Consider the following 17305-nt stretch of genomic DNA (forward strand, 5'->3'; position numbering starts at 1 on the left):
TGAGGAGTCTACTCATTCATTCATAACCTGGACAATTACAAGGGCCTGGCGAGTCTACACATCCGTTATTCAAACTGGGTAATCTCAGATGCTTCCTCGGTTTCTCTAAAATTTTTCTTGATTTTTCTAAAGCACTTTCTCTTGTATTTTCCAGAATAAAAAATTTCCCTATAGCCTTGGTTTGCCACATACTAAAGTACACTGCCTAGGTGATAACACACCCACTGACCAGAATCCAGCTGACTCTTAGGTGGCCATGCCTATGGCCCCGTAACATGCATTTATTCCTGTCATAGACACTAGACACCACAGTGAGGTTATGTGGCAAGTCTGGTGGGAAAGGAGCTTTTCCTATCAACTTGAATAAGTTCTGGTTAAAAGACAAGTTTGCTTTGCAGCATCTCGCTCTTCCCTGAGTACTCTGAGAAAGCTGGCCCTGAAACAGGTAAGCTGGGCACTCCCATACAAGCTGCTGTCTACAGAACTGCGGCACAGAAGGGGTTGAGACTCAGTAAATAGTGTGGTTTGGAAAATGCAGAGATTCCCTTTCATCTGCTAATTATTTCCATGTCTTTAAGTGCATTTCAGTTTACTGATGAAACAATAAATATTAGCCAGATCACTAGATTATCATTATGTATTTAACATAGTTATACACCAAAGTATTCCCAGTGTCAACTACCTTGAATTAATTTTATTCACAATATACTCCAACAATAAGCCCTTTATGAAAGTCCCAAGCTTCTGATAACTGCGTTCTTCTGGTTCCCGAAGCAGAATATCTGTCACGGTAATATTAATATGACTAGAGGAATAATTCCAATAGCCATGACCTAAAGTACAGGATTTAAGATGAGACATGTTTTCAGCAAATACAACCCTCAAAATTCTGTGTCACCTCCCTCCCTCCCTCCCTCCCTTGCTTTCTTTCTAGGTCATGATGGTGGTTATTTGTGTGTTTCATTATGATTCTTATTTAAATAATAACATTCTAGGAACAAACAATAAGAGCTGACTTTGCAAAAGTTTTAGACTAGATTAAAAAAGATTACTTCTACTAAGTAAATATTCTAAGTTTTCTGGTCTATATATTATTAAATATCAGTTGTTAATTTTATGCCATATTGAAAGTCAATAAAAGGGCAGTAAAAAGACCATGGACATCAGCATACGATTGTTCTGTCAAACCCCATTTTTGCCATGGTGTGGCTGTGCATCCTTGGGCAAATTACTGACCCTTTCTGAATACCTATGTCTTATCCTTTTACATTGAGTTCATGTAAAAGGATGAGTTCTAAGGCATTTTGTGAAGATTAAATGAAATGATCTATATGAAGTAGTATCAAATTTATGTTTTTTATAGTCAGTATAGAAATAGGAATTAATTTCTCAAGGGGCCGAAGTAAACATATACTGAATACACTATGACTAGGAACTAAGTGAGAATCGTGTAAACTATATCAAGCAAGGAAATCACACTAGAGTACAAACTGTCATTGCTCACACCAACCACAAGGCATTTGTAAGAAACAATTACTATTCTCAAATGTTAAAGGCCAGACAGATTATGGTGCTGTCATAATAGCATCATTAAAGGCAAGGGGTTTTAAAAGAAAAGGCTGCTTTCCCCCCATTTTTACTGCTATGATGTATGGTTGTAGGACACAAGACAATATTTCAGCTGTGGATAAAAACACATTGAATTTTAGACCATTATTTCACTTTATCTATAACTGCATGTTACAACTGTATGTTGTCTGTGAGACGCATAAAAAATGCAAAGTATTTTTGTAAAGTACAGAAATGTCCATACTTACATTCATTGCCTCAAGTTATGACTCACTACTGTGGCTTGTCCTGAACAATATAAAAGTCTCTATGAATTTGACATTGCACAGACCCTATATACATATAAATATACACATACATGCATAGGTAAGAATCAAGGGACTGATCCAAGCCTTGGAAACAGATGTATCAATGGTGGCATCTTACCTGGGAGATAAACTGCTGTGCCTTCCACGGATTCTTCACTAATGCCAACCAGGAAAGCAGTTTCATTAGAATTGTCCAGAATGGAAAATGATGTTACTGAACGTGGAGTATTTAGATCCAGAGGGCTGACTGCTGCCTGGCTACTGTGATCAAGAATGGTTTTTGACCCTTGCTTTTCAGATGCTGTTATTATGGAGTTTTCTCCAATTAACGATGTATATGTTTCATGGTTAATTTCCAAAGAAGGAAAGGTGGGCTCCTCGTGCTTCTGTGGGATGGACTGAGGGACCACACCTGTCTCGACCCTGAAAGCCAGAGAAGCAGAAGAAGATTGCGGCTGCTGTGTGGCACCTACCAACTCAATGTCATCTGCAGCTGTCATGACAGGTCCACTCTCTGGTGTCCTGGCACTGGAGAGAATTCCAAATGTTTCTCCTGGAAGCTGATTGTTGGCTTTGTTTAGGGAATCATGGAATATCTCAGTTTCTTCTTCAACAGTTGGTTCAGTGGGAGAAGTTTCCAGCTCTATTACTAATTTAGGCTTTCTTTCATCTTCCGAAATATCTAATGTAGGGTCAGGAGACAAGAATAGAGGCTCAGTTCTGGGGACATCCTCTTCGCCGGATGGCTTGATGGTTGCTTCAATATTAGCACGGACTTCCTTAAAGGTGCTGTCTAGAGGTCTTTGGAATGAGGCAGCACTAGGACCTGGCTGAGACCTCGTGTGGGGAACCTCCGGGTATTCAGAGACTCCACTGTCTATGTAGACAGGGAAGGGAGAAGGTGGTGTCTGGGGAGACAACTCTGTCAGGGAGAAAACTTCAGGTGCTGTCTCAGTGTAATGTATGGAGTCGGGTGCTTCTGTCACTTCAGGGGTTTCTGTCAAATGCTGAGTGCTACCAATACTTACAAAAGCAGGGGGACCTGTCAATACCTCGCCTGCTCCTGAGAAGAATTCTGGCTGGAAAGAAGGACCTCCGTGTTTCTTTTCCTCATATTCCTCCCGTGTCCTTTCCAAATGACCCAGGGTTGATACTACTTCACTTTGGTCTGCAATCGCTTGGCCATCAGACAATGTGCTTGATTCAAATAAATCATCCAGAGATACTGCTTCAATTTTGGGTTTTTCAGTCTCTGGACTGGCTGTGGTTAGTTTACTAGGAATGTGCAAGGTGGACACTGTGGGAAAGAAAGTATCTACTTCTGTTTCTCTGCTAGAAACTGGGATTCCAGTTGCAAAGTTAAAGCCTGTGTGTTCTGCCTGCCTCCCATCCTGAGAGCTTCCAGACTCACTGGAGACCGCTTGAGTGGAGCCAGCAAGAAGCACGTCACCAGAGCCCTCCAGTGCTTCCTCGGTTGTCGAAAGGTTAACGGCTGCCTCATTCTTCTCTTGGCCTTGAAGGATTTCTTCATTACTGCCATGGGACCCCAATGGCATCTCTGGATCTAGGTCGGTTTGTATTCCCGGGATGTACTCATATACGGGTTTAATGTGATCAATATCTATAATGACATTTTTATCTGATGTCAGCTCAGGCAGAATTTCAACAATGGTGCTCTCAGTAATTGTTAATCCCAAATCCTTACCACCCTCTTGGTCTAGATCTATAATCATGTTGTCAGTGGTTTTTCTTCTGTTAGGCTTCAAGGTGGAGCCTTCAAATCTGATATGGTCTTGCAAACCATCCGCAATACCTTCTGTGAGACTCTCATATGGCACTGTGCTGGGCAGCGTGCTGGCGGAATACAGGGAATTCTCATTGTACTCTGAGTGATGCAACAGCATTGATGAAGCTGTTGGTGCGTTACTAGTGCCAACCGTATTCCTTGACTCCTCTGGGTGCTTTTCCAGGAATCCATCAGATGCAAATGTGCTGTCTCCTTGATTGGTTATCTGAGTAGGTCCAGAGGGGTACATTAAATCACGAGCATCCACTTCTCCAGATCCTTCTCCAGAATTTGCATAAAAGAAATCAGGTTGTTTCGACGCTGATGCAACAAACGCTTTGGTCACTTCGGCCCTGTAAGTTCGATCCAGAAAGGCAGTGGAAGAGGTCGTTGCTGCTTCAGTTTCTGATGTTGAAGAATTCTCCCTAGTGATCTGTTCAGTTATAGTTTGTGGTGTATGAGTCTGAATTTCTTCTTCCCACCTGAGGGTCTGATTTGGAGAATGTTCCATGTCTATGTGCTTGATGAAAGAAAGAGGCGGAGTAGAAAGTCGTTCTGGTCCAGCATCACTCAACGTTGTGCTGGGTGCTTCCTTACTTTCTTGAGAAATGTTGCCTGTTTGGGGAATGAGTATTCTAACTTCATCTGTCCCATTTTCTATTATTTCATTTTCTTCTACTTTATCAGTTAAAATGTTTGTTCCTAAAATACCCATGTGAGATGTCTCAGGATACAACGTACTAATGATCTGCTCCATTTCAGTCAAAGTCACTAACGCTGTAGGTAGAGGAGGCAAGGACTCCCCTGATCCCAGTCCAGAGAATGAGAGATCAGCATTTGACTCTTTAATTGTTGACTTCATACCCTTTTCAAAGAGTTGTGTACTTTCTTCTTCTTGATTTGAGGTATCCATGGTGACACTTCTAGCTGGTACAGATTCAGTCACTAAAGCAGTAATTAGAAAAGAATGCGGCTTCTCAGTAGTCTCAAGATGAGTAGTATATGATTCTGAGCCTTTAATCCCTGGACCTGGAGTAGACTGATGAGCTATGGCCATATCTTCCTCCTCCATTTCCTCATTAGTGATATATGATGTCTTTGTTGTTAACAGAGAGTACTCTGAAGTTTGGAGTTTATCTTCAGTAAGTGTTTGGGATTCCAAAATGATTTGTTCTGGTGCAAGAGATCCATGGAGAGATTCAAAAGTCTTTTGTTCTTGAGCTTTTTCCTCGGGTGCTGTTTCACTTTCAGTCACTTGTTTTACAGTATTGACTTCCTGTTTAGACCATAATGTGGTTGGATCCATTGTTTGGGGAAAGTCCGCTGACATTGTGGCTTTTACCTTTATGTCCCGGCTTTCTGTCGGCTCTCCAGTATTTCCAGTGTCTGCTGTCGGCAAAGCAGTGGATCTTGTCTCCGCTTCTGTCACAGCACCCACTTCTTGAAACCCTTCATCAAGATACTGAGACTCTGTACTAGAAAAACTGTCCACAACAAGGGGAAGCACTGGACCAACAGAGCTCCTGGCTGAGGTCAGCTGCTCGCCTGAGCCCTCAGCTGAGGCAATAAAGTCTTCCCAGGGGAAGGCTGAGGTGCTGGCCGTGGTACTGCTGAGTCCTTCGGAGGCAGGCACTAGGTAACTGTCCTTTGAGGTAGGTGGTGTAGAGGATGGAGTCTGAGTCTCTCTAACTTGCTTTTCCTCTGAGCCTTCCGTCCCCACTTTTTCCTCTCTCATTGTTGGATGAGACACTGTTGACTGTTCACTAAAGTCACCGCTAAAATCTTCTCCAAAAGGAAGGGCTGTAGAAAAGTCCCTTAATTCTTCCTGGAGGCTTGGCTTTCCTGGAACTTCTGAAGTTAGTGTTTCCTTAGATGTCTGGCTCATAACTTCAGTAACTCCTCTGTCCAATACAGGACTCAGAACTAACCCCGTTGTCTCAGAGGGGAAGGAAGTTTCCACATTGGGAAGCAGTGTACTAGGTGATTCTTTTCTGACTTGGGTTTCAGACTCTGAATTTAATAAAAGCGAAGCAATGGTAGATCCTGGATCAGCACCAGCATCTCCTGAGCCCTGTTCCATAGAAAGAGAGGAAGGCCATCCTGAGAGAGTGGGCAGCACTCCCTCGACCTGGGGCTGGCTGCTACTACTAAGCTTAAAGGGTTGTGCCTCCAAATTGACCAAACCATTTGTTTCTTTAGAAGCAAGAGTAGAATTTGCCATTTCCTTTTCAGACTGTCTGGGTGTTGTCTCTGGCACGAAACTTTCCCAGGTAGCTGAATCACTAGGTGCAGCTACATTTGGGCTTTCTAATTCTGGAGGGAAAATTAAGTGCTCTGCCCTCTGGGTTGGCGATTGGACTTCAACAACGGGGGCTGCATTTGTAGTTTCCTCTTTGTCTTCTTCTCTTTTCCTTCCTTCAAGAGATGTACTGGAAACCCACTCGGAAGCATCTGTTTGGGTTCCAAATTGTGTAGGCCTTCCATCTACAGCAGGCAGCTCTGAATCCAAAGGAGTGGTGGTTTCAGGATTATATAAATGACTGTCTGTGGTCATTATCTTGCTTATATCCAGAGGGATGAGTGTATCTGTAGGATTTCCCTGTGGTAAATCAGTTACCATGGTGAAGACTTTATGTTTATGTTCTTCCACTTCCCCAGACCCTTCAATAATAGGGGCTAAAAAACTCCCTGAGAACTCTATAGTTTGTCTAGGTGTGAGCTCGACCAAGTTTTCCACAGTCGAAAAGGAATCATCAGTCTGCAGGATTCCTGTTAAGGCAATTGGTTCTTCCTCCAAGATGTTTACTGACACAGAACTTGAGAGAGTATTAGAGGTAGACAGGGTAGGACTTTGTCCTGCCTCTTTGCCCAGTGCTACTTCCGTAGCCCCTGAGAAGCCGGTTTTTTGAGATGCTTGGTCAATGGCACCCTCTCCTGAAGACTCTTCAGAAAACAGAGGCACAGGCTTAGGCTGCTCGGGTTCAGAATTTTCAAGGTTTAGACTGCTCTCTGTGATAGACTCTGCCCATTTGGTGGCTTTACCCTCACGGAGTGAGATTGTAGGTAAAACATCAGGCTCACCGCTTGAAACGTGTTCTGGTGTTTCAGGGTAGGTCTCGGGTTTCCACGTGATTTCTAACAATCCAGTGGTGGCTTCTTTAGATTTGTTCAACTGTGTGGCAGTTGCCAATTCTGTCTCCGCTATGATAAACTGATGGGCATCACCTGCAGAACTGTCGGAGAAATTAGGAGAAGGCGCAACACTTTCGTACTGGCCACGCCTCGCTTCTGCAGCTTCGGGGTCCTTGGGCACCGCGGTGACAAGCTGCTTCCCATTGATGTACTGCACCGAGGGCGTGGTTGTGACATCCGTTGCGTTTGCACAGTCCTCCTCTCCTTCTTCTTCGTCCTCGGTGTGATATATGTCTATTTCAAAGGAATCTGGCAACTCGGGTAAAATTTCAGCAAACAGGTCATGCAGTGGATCTGTTTCTTCACTGCATGGCTCATCTTCCTTGGGCTCTGAATCTACTGGGTGACCATTCACAACCATATCACTCATTCGACCTGAAAAAAACAAAGAGTTTTCACAATACTTAAATGGAAGATTTGGCACGGCATGAAAGAAGACAGGGCTGCGTACACTCATACACATGGAAAAGAGGGTTCTGAATCTTTACAAGCCAAGTGAGATCACCCTGCTGCAAATGCTTCTTGATCTTCAAATTTGCTGCTGTGTAATTATAAGAAGAAGAAAAATTCCATTTTAAGGGTGTAAGAACAAATTCTCAAAATATATCAATATGCTTAATATGACAACAGAGTTTTTAAAATGAAAAGAGAAATTACATAGACATTTTAGTCCTGAAATGCACAATTGATGATACTGCTGTGAGCTGCAAAAATAAAAAAAAAAGTTGAAATTAAGACCCTTCCACCAGATCGTATATAAAAACAATTGGTCTTTGTTGCATACATTAAAAAAAAGATCAGTCTCTATTCAGTAAGAAAGGAGAAAAGATTCCTTCTGGCCTCTTCATTCCCTGCCCCAAGTGTCTACTTTTACACAAGTTTGTTTCTGTCCCACTTATAATGCAATGGTCACCCGTATTCACTGAAGCAATGAGAAAGGAGCCCGAGCACACCAAAACCAGGACTCCCTGGATGGGAAGGACTGGTACAGGCCTTTCTCTGAGAAGACCAGGAGGAGCCTTTGACTCCTGTACAACGCTGTCTTTTATAATATACGCCGGGACCAGATTGATTTTACTCCTTGCTATTGACATTTTCACCAACGACAATCTAATTACATATTTCAAGGTATACATAACAAACCATTCTTTGGACTAAATGCCACATGGCACCAAATATTAAGCCCAGCTGACTTTTCTGCTGACAGAAGTGCAAAACTTCCACCCTAGGGTTCTAAGAAACGAGAGAAACTGAGGCTTCAACCACACCAGAATGATATTCACTCATGTGTGACGGAGTCCTGCCACTGCAGCTGCCCTATTTCCAGTGTCATCGTGGTGAAAACGGTGCCAGTGGAGGCGCCGGACCATGGAAGACACACAGGTTGTACCAGGCCTCCACCTGCCCAGAGGAATGCTGCTGGAGAATTAGGTTTCCCTGACACATGGACGTAGGATAAACTTGAGACGCTCACAGAAGGAACAAGTATGACGGAGCCAACTCTGCCACTGCAAACCCATCTCTAAAGAAGAAAAAGATTCCTCTCCTAAGGAATTTGTTCCTCTTCTAAGCTCCTTCTTGCCATGCAGGAGGCATAAATGTTCAATCTCCATACCTATACACTCAGATTGCATTTATTCAAGCTAAGACATATGGGTATTCAAATGATTAAACATTATTAATATTAATAATTATTAGATCTATGCACAATTCTGGTGAATGTAAAAGCATAAAACAACTAACAGCTATTTTAACACCAAGTTGAAGAAAGCAATTAAATACCTAGCCTTTTACCAAAGCCTCATTAAAACGATGCCTGCCCAATATTAGTTGTTACTTTAATCTTACAGTGACCATTGTAAGCTTAAAAGAAGATATGATACAAACTTCAGATAGTTTGAGTGAAGATACACTTTGTCCTATGAGAAGGGAAACATAAAGACAGTGTTCAAAGCCTATGAAAGACACATTTTAGATGCCTTTGCACATGAGTCTCTTTTAATATAATGTCAGTAATTTAATTATTAAACAATTAGTTCCTTATCATTAATACTATCTGAATATAGTTAAATAAGGCCAGATTAAGTTATAATTTTAGTATACATTCATGAAAATTTAAGGATCAAAAAGTGCCTGTCTTAAATTGCTTCCACTCTCATGAGCTTCATTTTGTCTTGTTTCCTTAATATATAATATGTTCATTTTATATATTATATATGAAAATTTATATTTTTCATTTATATATGAAAATTACTGTAGCTTTGTTTGTCAGCTGAAGTCACTGGATGTATTAGGTTTACTCTGTGTTTTTTGATGGTAGAGTGATTAGCATAGAAAGGCAAGCTGGCATATCATGCCATGTAGGTTTTTATGTGACAAGGGCACCTAAAACCCTTAGCAATGTAAATCCTACTCTTCATGTTCTATGGATTCCAAGAAATTTCCCCACTAAATAAGACTTAATTAAAACAAAAGTGCAGGATGAGAGTAAAATGTATTGTTTCCTTCGGAAAGGAACGTCCTCACAAGTTGACAAGTGCCCCTTGTTCAGGTTGTTTTACCTTACAAATAGCGTCCTTAGGTTCCTAAACATCAGTTTGAGGATGGGACAATGTCACCTAAATAGGGTTTTGAATCTGCATTTTTTCACAATTTATTCTGTCAGTATATATCTGGTTTGTCCCCATGCTTTCAACATTTCATGAACAGGGGCAGAGCTTTATAAAAATCTATCTACAGTATGCGTAAGTGGATGAATTTTTCCCTGCCACGTGGCCTGAATGGCCACCAATAACTCCTTACAACTCATCAAATCCTATTTGGTCTTCTTTGTTTATTCATTCTCCAAAATTACCCCTTCATTCCCCTTTACCGTCACCACCCCCACCACCACACATATTATTAGAGAACGGTAACAGCTGTAATTATGACAAACCAGAAAAGTTTCTTTGTGGCATACGGTAGGGGAGGGGACACCTGCGCTATTGTCTCCTTGCAAAACAGTGATCTGCTCTGTTTCACACCAACACGAACAACTTAACAGAGTGGCTGACACTCCCGGTTCTTAGAAGAATGAAGCCTTATGGAAGACGGCTTTATTTTAGAATTTTACTCTAAGGATAATATAGCTTTTATTTAGATTTCAAGAGTCAAACCACAGAACTCTGTAGGCTGAATGTATAATCTTTTCTATGTTTATATGAGCATATTTTAACAGCTTGGCTTGACTATACGCGTACCGTAGCTAATGGGTTTTTTAATGACATTTCGCACAAGGCTTTATGGCTAACTGACCTGAAACTATTCAACAAGTGTTTTTAAGGACTTCACAGCAGAACGTGGCAGACATAGCACAAGTCTTGCAGTCGTTCTGTAACCAGACACAAAACATAGCTGCTATGATGCATAGGCCACGGGGCAAGGATCAGATTCTCGTCGGGGAATTTTATAATTTAAGTTTAAGAGTTTTTAATTAAATGTAAGCTATTGCAATCTGCTCAGCAGAAATATATAAGATTGCATTTCCTTTAAAATGGAATTTGTTCTAAAATAAAGGAAAAATATCAGGTTTCCTTATTCCAAAAATAAAAAGCCAAAACTGTAGGGGCTTGAAAGGGGCTTGCAGATCTTACAGCGAAGAATCTTGAAATTCCTCACAAAGTTAAATTTCCAATCATATATCTATACATTCAAATGCCAGACAGAAATAAATGTTTCCTTTGATTCACTTTCCCCCAGTTACTAATAGAAATATAACACTAAATAGCACATTAAGGGAAAAAATTGTGATTTTTAAATCAAATTGCTTAAGATATCTAAAATCTTCAATATGTTTTCAACTTTGGAACACTATAGGCTGATTGTCCCAGCTCGACATTCTAAACAGCAGTGGAGATCAAGATACAAATACCTTCCCAAATGTTATAAGATGCTCTTGTTCCTTCATTACTCAGGGCTTGGGTAGCCAGTACTGCTTCTAGTGCTGCAGGCTTCCCACACAGCAGAGAGGTCAACAGGATCAAAGATGGAGAGAGCACTGTGTTTTGTGACCCTGGCTCCTTACGGTTAAGCTAGCCTGCGACCTGCTTAGGGCACTACTCAAGCGTGTTGTCTCGTCCTGAAAGCCATGGTATGCTGGGTACAGTGCACCTCTTTTCCTGTTCACAAATAGCACACCCTGGAAGGGTTGTACATATATGTAAAAAATGAGGCTGATTCTGATGCCTCACTTGGAAGAGGCAGCCTGTGACAGGGAGGGTAAATAGGCCCCATATCTTTTCTCAGCTTCCAATAATCCTCAAACAACACAGTTTCTTCAAGTGAGAAGACTGATTTTAGATACAGTCATCCGGTCTGAGTATACTTAAAGAGACATCACAAAATATAGGCTCTTTTTCCTTCTAAAGGACCTAAGGGAATCTAGTCCCATTTCAAGAGAGCAAGAGATTTCTCAGACAGCATATTCAAATAATCAGAGACATCTGAGAAATTTCTAAACCGTAAAAAAGAGCTTCATAGCCAGGCGGTGGTGGTACACGCCTTTAATCCCAGCAGAGGCAGGCGAATCTCTGCGAGTTCAAGGTTAGCCTGGTCTACAAGAGCTAGTTCCAGAACAGGTTCCAACGCTACAGAGAAACCCTGTCTCGAAAAACCACACACACAAAAAAAGAGCTTCATAAAAAGAAGCAATTAAGGCTTCAAGATGTTTCCCGGAGTAATGCCATGGTAGGCTGAGAATGGTCCAGGAGATAGCCCCACCCTCATAGAGAATCTGAGCAGCACAAACTCAACCAGATAGGTTAAAATATTAAAAGATGATAGGAATTAGGTAAGTTGTTTGGTGGATGTGGTTTGGAAGAGCTTGTGTGAGAATAATCAAAATACATTCCAAGTTCTCAAAAAATGTTTTCAAAAATTTTAAATATAACAAATAGGGGTTGAAGAGATCACCCAGGAGTTTAGAACACGGGTCACTCTTCCACAGGATCTGGGTTAGATTCCTAACACATACATAGCTGCTCAAAAGCTGACTATGACGTGAGTCCCAAGGGATCCAGCACCTTCTCTGGCCTGCCTGAGTACCAGGTATGCACATGGTACACGGACAGACATTCACACAGAACACTCAGAATTTTTTAAGAGAACAAATAAAGACCAACATAAATAAAGACCAATATAAAGAAATAAAGTGGAACATTATTGATTTTTTGCTTTAGTTTTCTAGTACTCAAGACCTCTGACAAATACACATACACATAGGAATAGGTAGAGATATAGACATCGTCATAACGAAAAATATTACCATATATTTTAATGCCAGGGTCAGAATAAAGAACTTAAACACAAGTAAATCTTTGGCTACAATAAAGCAAAGGACTCTAAGAAGTAAGCATATATAGTTTCTCTTCAGATTCGAGAGTTATATCTACTAAGCTCTGGTATATAAAAACAACTCTTATTTGCCACTGCTCTGTCAAATGCTAGTTTTGTCTTCAACCAACTCTTCAACCTGACCCCTTCACTGGGACGTTTAAACAGCCTGAATAACGGGGCTAAATCATTCCACTCCTTCCATTCTCCGTTGGCATCCTCTGTACCTGCACATCTGGGGCCAGCAAGGCCAGAGTCCTATTTCGACACCTCTGTCATTCCTGCTTTAGACGGCGTCTTTATTTCCTCTCTTTAACACTGTCCTTCGATTCATGAACTCTCACTAGATAGACGATGATAAGATGATACTCAAACGCAGAAAGAGGCTGTGCTTTATGTGTGTGGTATAGGTCTTAGCTACATGGTTTGTTAGTATGGACGTCATCGTCCTGCAGTCTCCCAAGTGTTGGTATCATAGGTGTGAGCCACCACGGGAACCTCATTCTCTCACCTCACTTTCCCCAGTTCCGTATCTCAGCATAGAGTCATCCTAGAAGAGACGATGATTTCCTTTAAACACATGCCATTTGGTCCCCCTTTTGAGAGTTCAGTTAGAAGAACATCTTTCTAGAGCTTTATCATCAAGGATCAAAAAGTTGTCATTGTGTTGAAATTCCTTTGAAGATTTATATATCCAACTAAAGAAACCTTGTCAGTCTTTGATAGAACTACAGCTCAAAGATGAGGCAAAGGTAATGAATCATACCCAACAAAATCTTGGATAGTATAGAATTTGAGAGTTATGGAAATCTAAATAGTTTAAATATACAGCCAGAGTCTCAATATTTTTAATCACTCACTGTCTTTACAAATCTATATAGGCATCTGTGAAGATACTGAATACCAGGGTTTTTTTCTTTAAATATAAATGAATGGAAAAAAATTATTGGTCAATACAAAGAAAAAGAATGATTATAACATTAATGCAGCACTGAAGTTCCTGTGTTTGCAGACAAAACTTAACAGGGATGTAGCAGAATGAGATGCGCAGTTCTAAGGGACTAAAAATGGGCTGGCCGTTCATCCCATTCATCCCGGCTGCTTTTGGCTTCAGTGATAATTATTCCTAGTATTTTGAAAGTACATGTAAGTCATCAATATTTCATTCTGCTTTCTTTCTCATTTACAGATATCAAGATGTAGTAAGACTTATGACAAACAATACGCTTGCTGAAATCTGACCAGTTTCAGGAAAGAAAGTTTAGACCAGACAAGCTCCTTTCCCTCAGAATTTTCAAGTACAGCTCAGCCTGAGAAAGACTGGAGGCAGCCTCTCCAGAGGAACTGCCGTGTCTAGTGCACTGAAGAGTCAGGAACTTTTTGCACTACTGGATGTTGGATGTTCAATACTTTGTTCAACAAAACTATTTGGGAAACATTTAAGACTACAGATTCAAGGGTGAACAATATCTCAAGCCGATTTAAGAAAGGAAATAAACTACAATGCTTACACCTCCCATCAGCAATTCAGATCAGTTGTCTGGGGGGGGGGGGTTGGAACTGTGACTGCTTTATCTGGAGGTTTCTGATCTACAGCCAAGTGCAGAGGCAGTGTGGGTGAATCATGTATTGGGAAGTTTCCCTGTGTCCATCACACTGTGTAAGGCAGTAGCATCTTGGAGGATGATCCAGGAGTTAAGAGCACGAAATGCCCTTCTAGATGACCTAGATTCTATTCCCAGCATCCAGATAGCACTTCATACACGTCTGTAACTCCAGTTCCATGGGTCTGACACCTACTTCTGACCCCTATTGGCAGCTTCAGGTGTACAAGTGGTGCACACACAAAAGTGTAGGCAAAACAACCATACACATAAAATAATAAGATAAAAGAATTTTTTTTTAAAAAAAGGTCTATTTTCCCTTTAAATATTCAACTCATTCGGGATTGAGTGCTTCTGTTTTGTTTTCAGTTATATCTTCAATTCCCTTTTCTTCTGGGTCTGAGGCACAGGGCACTCCAGATACTAGCTTGTACACTCAAACATTAACAAGACAGCCACTATGTTATGACACATGGAAGCCCCTTAAGATACTGTTTGAAGAATGAAATCTGATCGTCTAATTAATAAAGAAAATATAAAGTACTTTACACATGGCTATAAAATTCCTTAAACATAAAATGTGAGTTCTAAAAAATTATATAAAAATGTTGTATGAAAAAATTCTCAATTAAAAATAAATACAATTTTAAAAGAAAAATAATTACATTTTTGCCAAGCAAAATAAAAATAAAGTAAAAATTATATGGTTCTCTTATAAAATCACCTTAAATAAGCCAGTGTTTGTCCAGACTGCTGGCTCAAGCTCCTGCCTCTTATTGCTCATCTTCCCCACAAGAGCAAAGCTCTCAAAAGCAAACCTACAACTTTGATATATATTTTTCTATTTAATAGTAGTAGAAGAAATAGAGCCGATGGGAGTCATTTCTATATGATGCTACCAAGAACTACCTTGTGCAGTAGTTCTGCACAAGGAAGCTGAGCAAATGAATCCTAATGAAGAAGCCAAAATGCTGTCCTGGTCAAAATCTAATTGATGTACATATCGCTACGCTAACAATTTCACCCATATCTCATATTTATATAATCTCTGCCTAATATTCAGTGTTTTGCACTTAAGATGACAGAAAACCAGTAAAAATAATTAAGAAGAATGCCTAGCAGGATTGGAAGGACTGACATGTGATAGCATCTGTAGGCCTGTTATCTGAGAACATGATGTAAGCACTTAAAATCTGCACATTTCCAAATTATTCCTTGATGTAAAGACGCTGCTACATTTGAGCTCTGTTTCTTTGTTTTTATTTGTTTAACATCTGCAGTTCTGATACACTAACTTGCAACATTTCAGGTAATTTTCCTGGGTAGTCATTACAAACCACAAAAGAAAACAACAGCAAAAACCCAGAGGTAACTGAAGAAACTCTCCCCATACTCTCCCATCCTACAGCCTTCACACACGTTCACAAAGAAAGTCTTTTAATAATTTTCTCAAGTGCAGGTGTGCAAATTACTCCTGAAATAGACAAGTTTTCAGCACCCCTGCACCACTTTTAACCACACCCCACAGCGTTTTTCAGCTCATAAAACCTTTATAAGCTGCGAAGTTCCTTCAGGTTTTTAAACTGTTAACCACACTTGCCCTCCAGCAGCAGAACCTCCAGTGCCATTAGCTTCCATCTGAGTGTATGATGTAAGCAGGCATTGACTAGGGTGTTTCGTTTCATGGTATTTCATAAAAGTCAAGCTTTATATCACTCTCTGAGTGCAGAAAAAAATGATAAATGTCTTGGTTTGGGGTAGCTTGGGTGGCATTTTTACTTACTTGGATACATAGTATATGTGAAGGTCAATTTTACTCTAGGGAATAGGTTTATACAATGGCACCTATGCACTGAGGATTTTCCAGTCGGGAAACATAAAAATGCCGGCTTTCCAGACTTCCCTCATTAACACACCTGCCTTAGAATTTAACTGCACATCTGGGTGCCGGTTTTCATGAGCAAAGTTCAAAATATTGGGGGAAATTAAATTATTGTTGGAAAACTAGCAAAATTTGTTAACTGAGTAGTTGGGTCTAAATAAATCTCACTGCCTTCTGAAAATAACAAACCATGCTGCTATTCTTAAGAATGAAAGTCTAGAACACAGAAAGCCAGGTGAAGGAGAGCCTACTCCAGTGTTCCATGCCCCTCCCAACGCGCACATGTTGTACTTCTCTGCCTGATGCAGCTACGTGGGTCCTGCCGAATGGGGAGAAGAGGGTTCATATAAACGCGCAGCTATGCGGGTTCTGCCGAATGGGGACGAGGGGGTGCATATAAACGCGCAGCTGTGCCGGTTCTGCCGAATGGGGACGAGGGGGTGCATATAAACGCTCAGCTATGCGAGTCTTCAGAAGTCGCTCTTACACTGACAGACTCTCCACGTGAACTGCCACTTGTGAAGTTAGTGTGTTTGTTTTTCGCCTGATAATTGCCATCCTTCGGAGGTGGGGATGGGGTGGGTTAAAGTTGCAGCCTTTTTTCCATTTTGTAGTTTGATTGCCCTAAACTGAATGTACAATTTTCCATTCAGAAGAGCCGGTAGGAGCCATATATTTATATTTTCATACTATTTCATATAGTTTCATACGGTTTCATACTATTTGATACAACTTAGTATGTCCCTATGAACAGAGAAAGATGAATTAAGAAGGTATGTACTTAATTGGTACAAACTTTACACATTCTGAAAGCAAAGGTTAATACCAAGCTCTCTACGCCCCTTTCCCATCCCATTTTGAACCCCAGTTTTGAGAGATGTAGCAGCCAGGTAGAAGACGGGAATTCACTTATGATTCACAAAATACAGTATTGAGAACAAAAACAACAACAACAACACAACCGAAAAAGGCGTACTTCGTTTCAGGCCTCTAAAATGCTATGCTGGGAAGAGAGGAGTTTAGTAATGCAGGGCTGCGTAGTCTACTAATCGAGTCATACAAACATTTCCACACCAAGAAAATGCTGAAGAAGAGGAAATAATAGAAGCCACGAAGTTTCTGTCTACAGCACAGGATACCGACTGAATGGATGCTAGTTACCTGTTCGTTTCAGCGGGTGTACTCCTGATCACGCTAATGAAAATGCCATCTCTCTTCCATATGACACCCAGCAAGGCGCATCCCAATACCAAGAAAGAAACTGATAAATAAGCATCTTTCCCATATGACTTCTCTGAACAAGGCCACAGAAAAGTGAACATTTATTCCTTTAATTCTTATATTCAAATTTGAACCAAGCAATTTAGGAAAACCAGTAGACTTAAGCCCTGAATTTAAAGGACACAAACATGGAACAGTCCATCCGACTGTCGGTGCTTTGTAGGCTCAAGTCAGTTTCTCCAATTTAAAATGATGGTGTACTCTCGCTTCTAGGTAAGAAAAAGACATGTTTGACCATAACAACGGCAAGTATCAACCAGCTTTTCGAGGAGACAGTGAAATCACAATAGAGACATCATGACCTGAGTTTTAG

At 40.8% G+C, this 17305-nt stretch overlaps 1 protein-coding gene across 4 annotated transcripts in view; it reads right to left on the reverse strand.

Annotated features, from left to right (window-relative positions):
- Vcan (versican) overlaps window positions 1-17305 on the reverse strand; it is a 96211-nt gene that overhangs the window by 33878 nt on the left and 45028 nt on the right. For 2 of the 4 annotated variants that reach the window (XM_048455872.3, XM_048455868.3), the window contains one exon: window positions 1996-7230. The exons of the other annotated variants lie outside the window; for them this stretch is intronic. In XM_048455872.3, coding sequence (XP_048311829.3) covers window positions 1996-7230 — 5235 coding nt within the window. The remainder of the gene's footprint in view (window positions 1-1995; window positions 7231-17305) is intronic. 4 annotated transcript variants of the gene reach the window in all.

Source organism: Myodes glareolus, chromosome 15 (assembly GCF_982192425.1).
Source record: "Myodes glareolus chromosome 15, mMyoGla1.1, whole genome shotgun sequence".
Classification (NCBI taxonomy): domain Eukaryota; kingdom Metazoa; phylum Chordata; class Mammalia; order Rodentia; family Cricetidae; genus Myodes; species Myodes glareolus.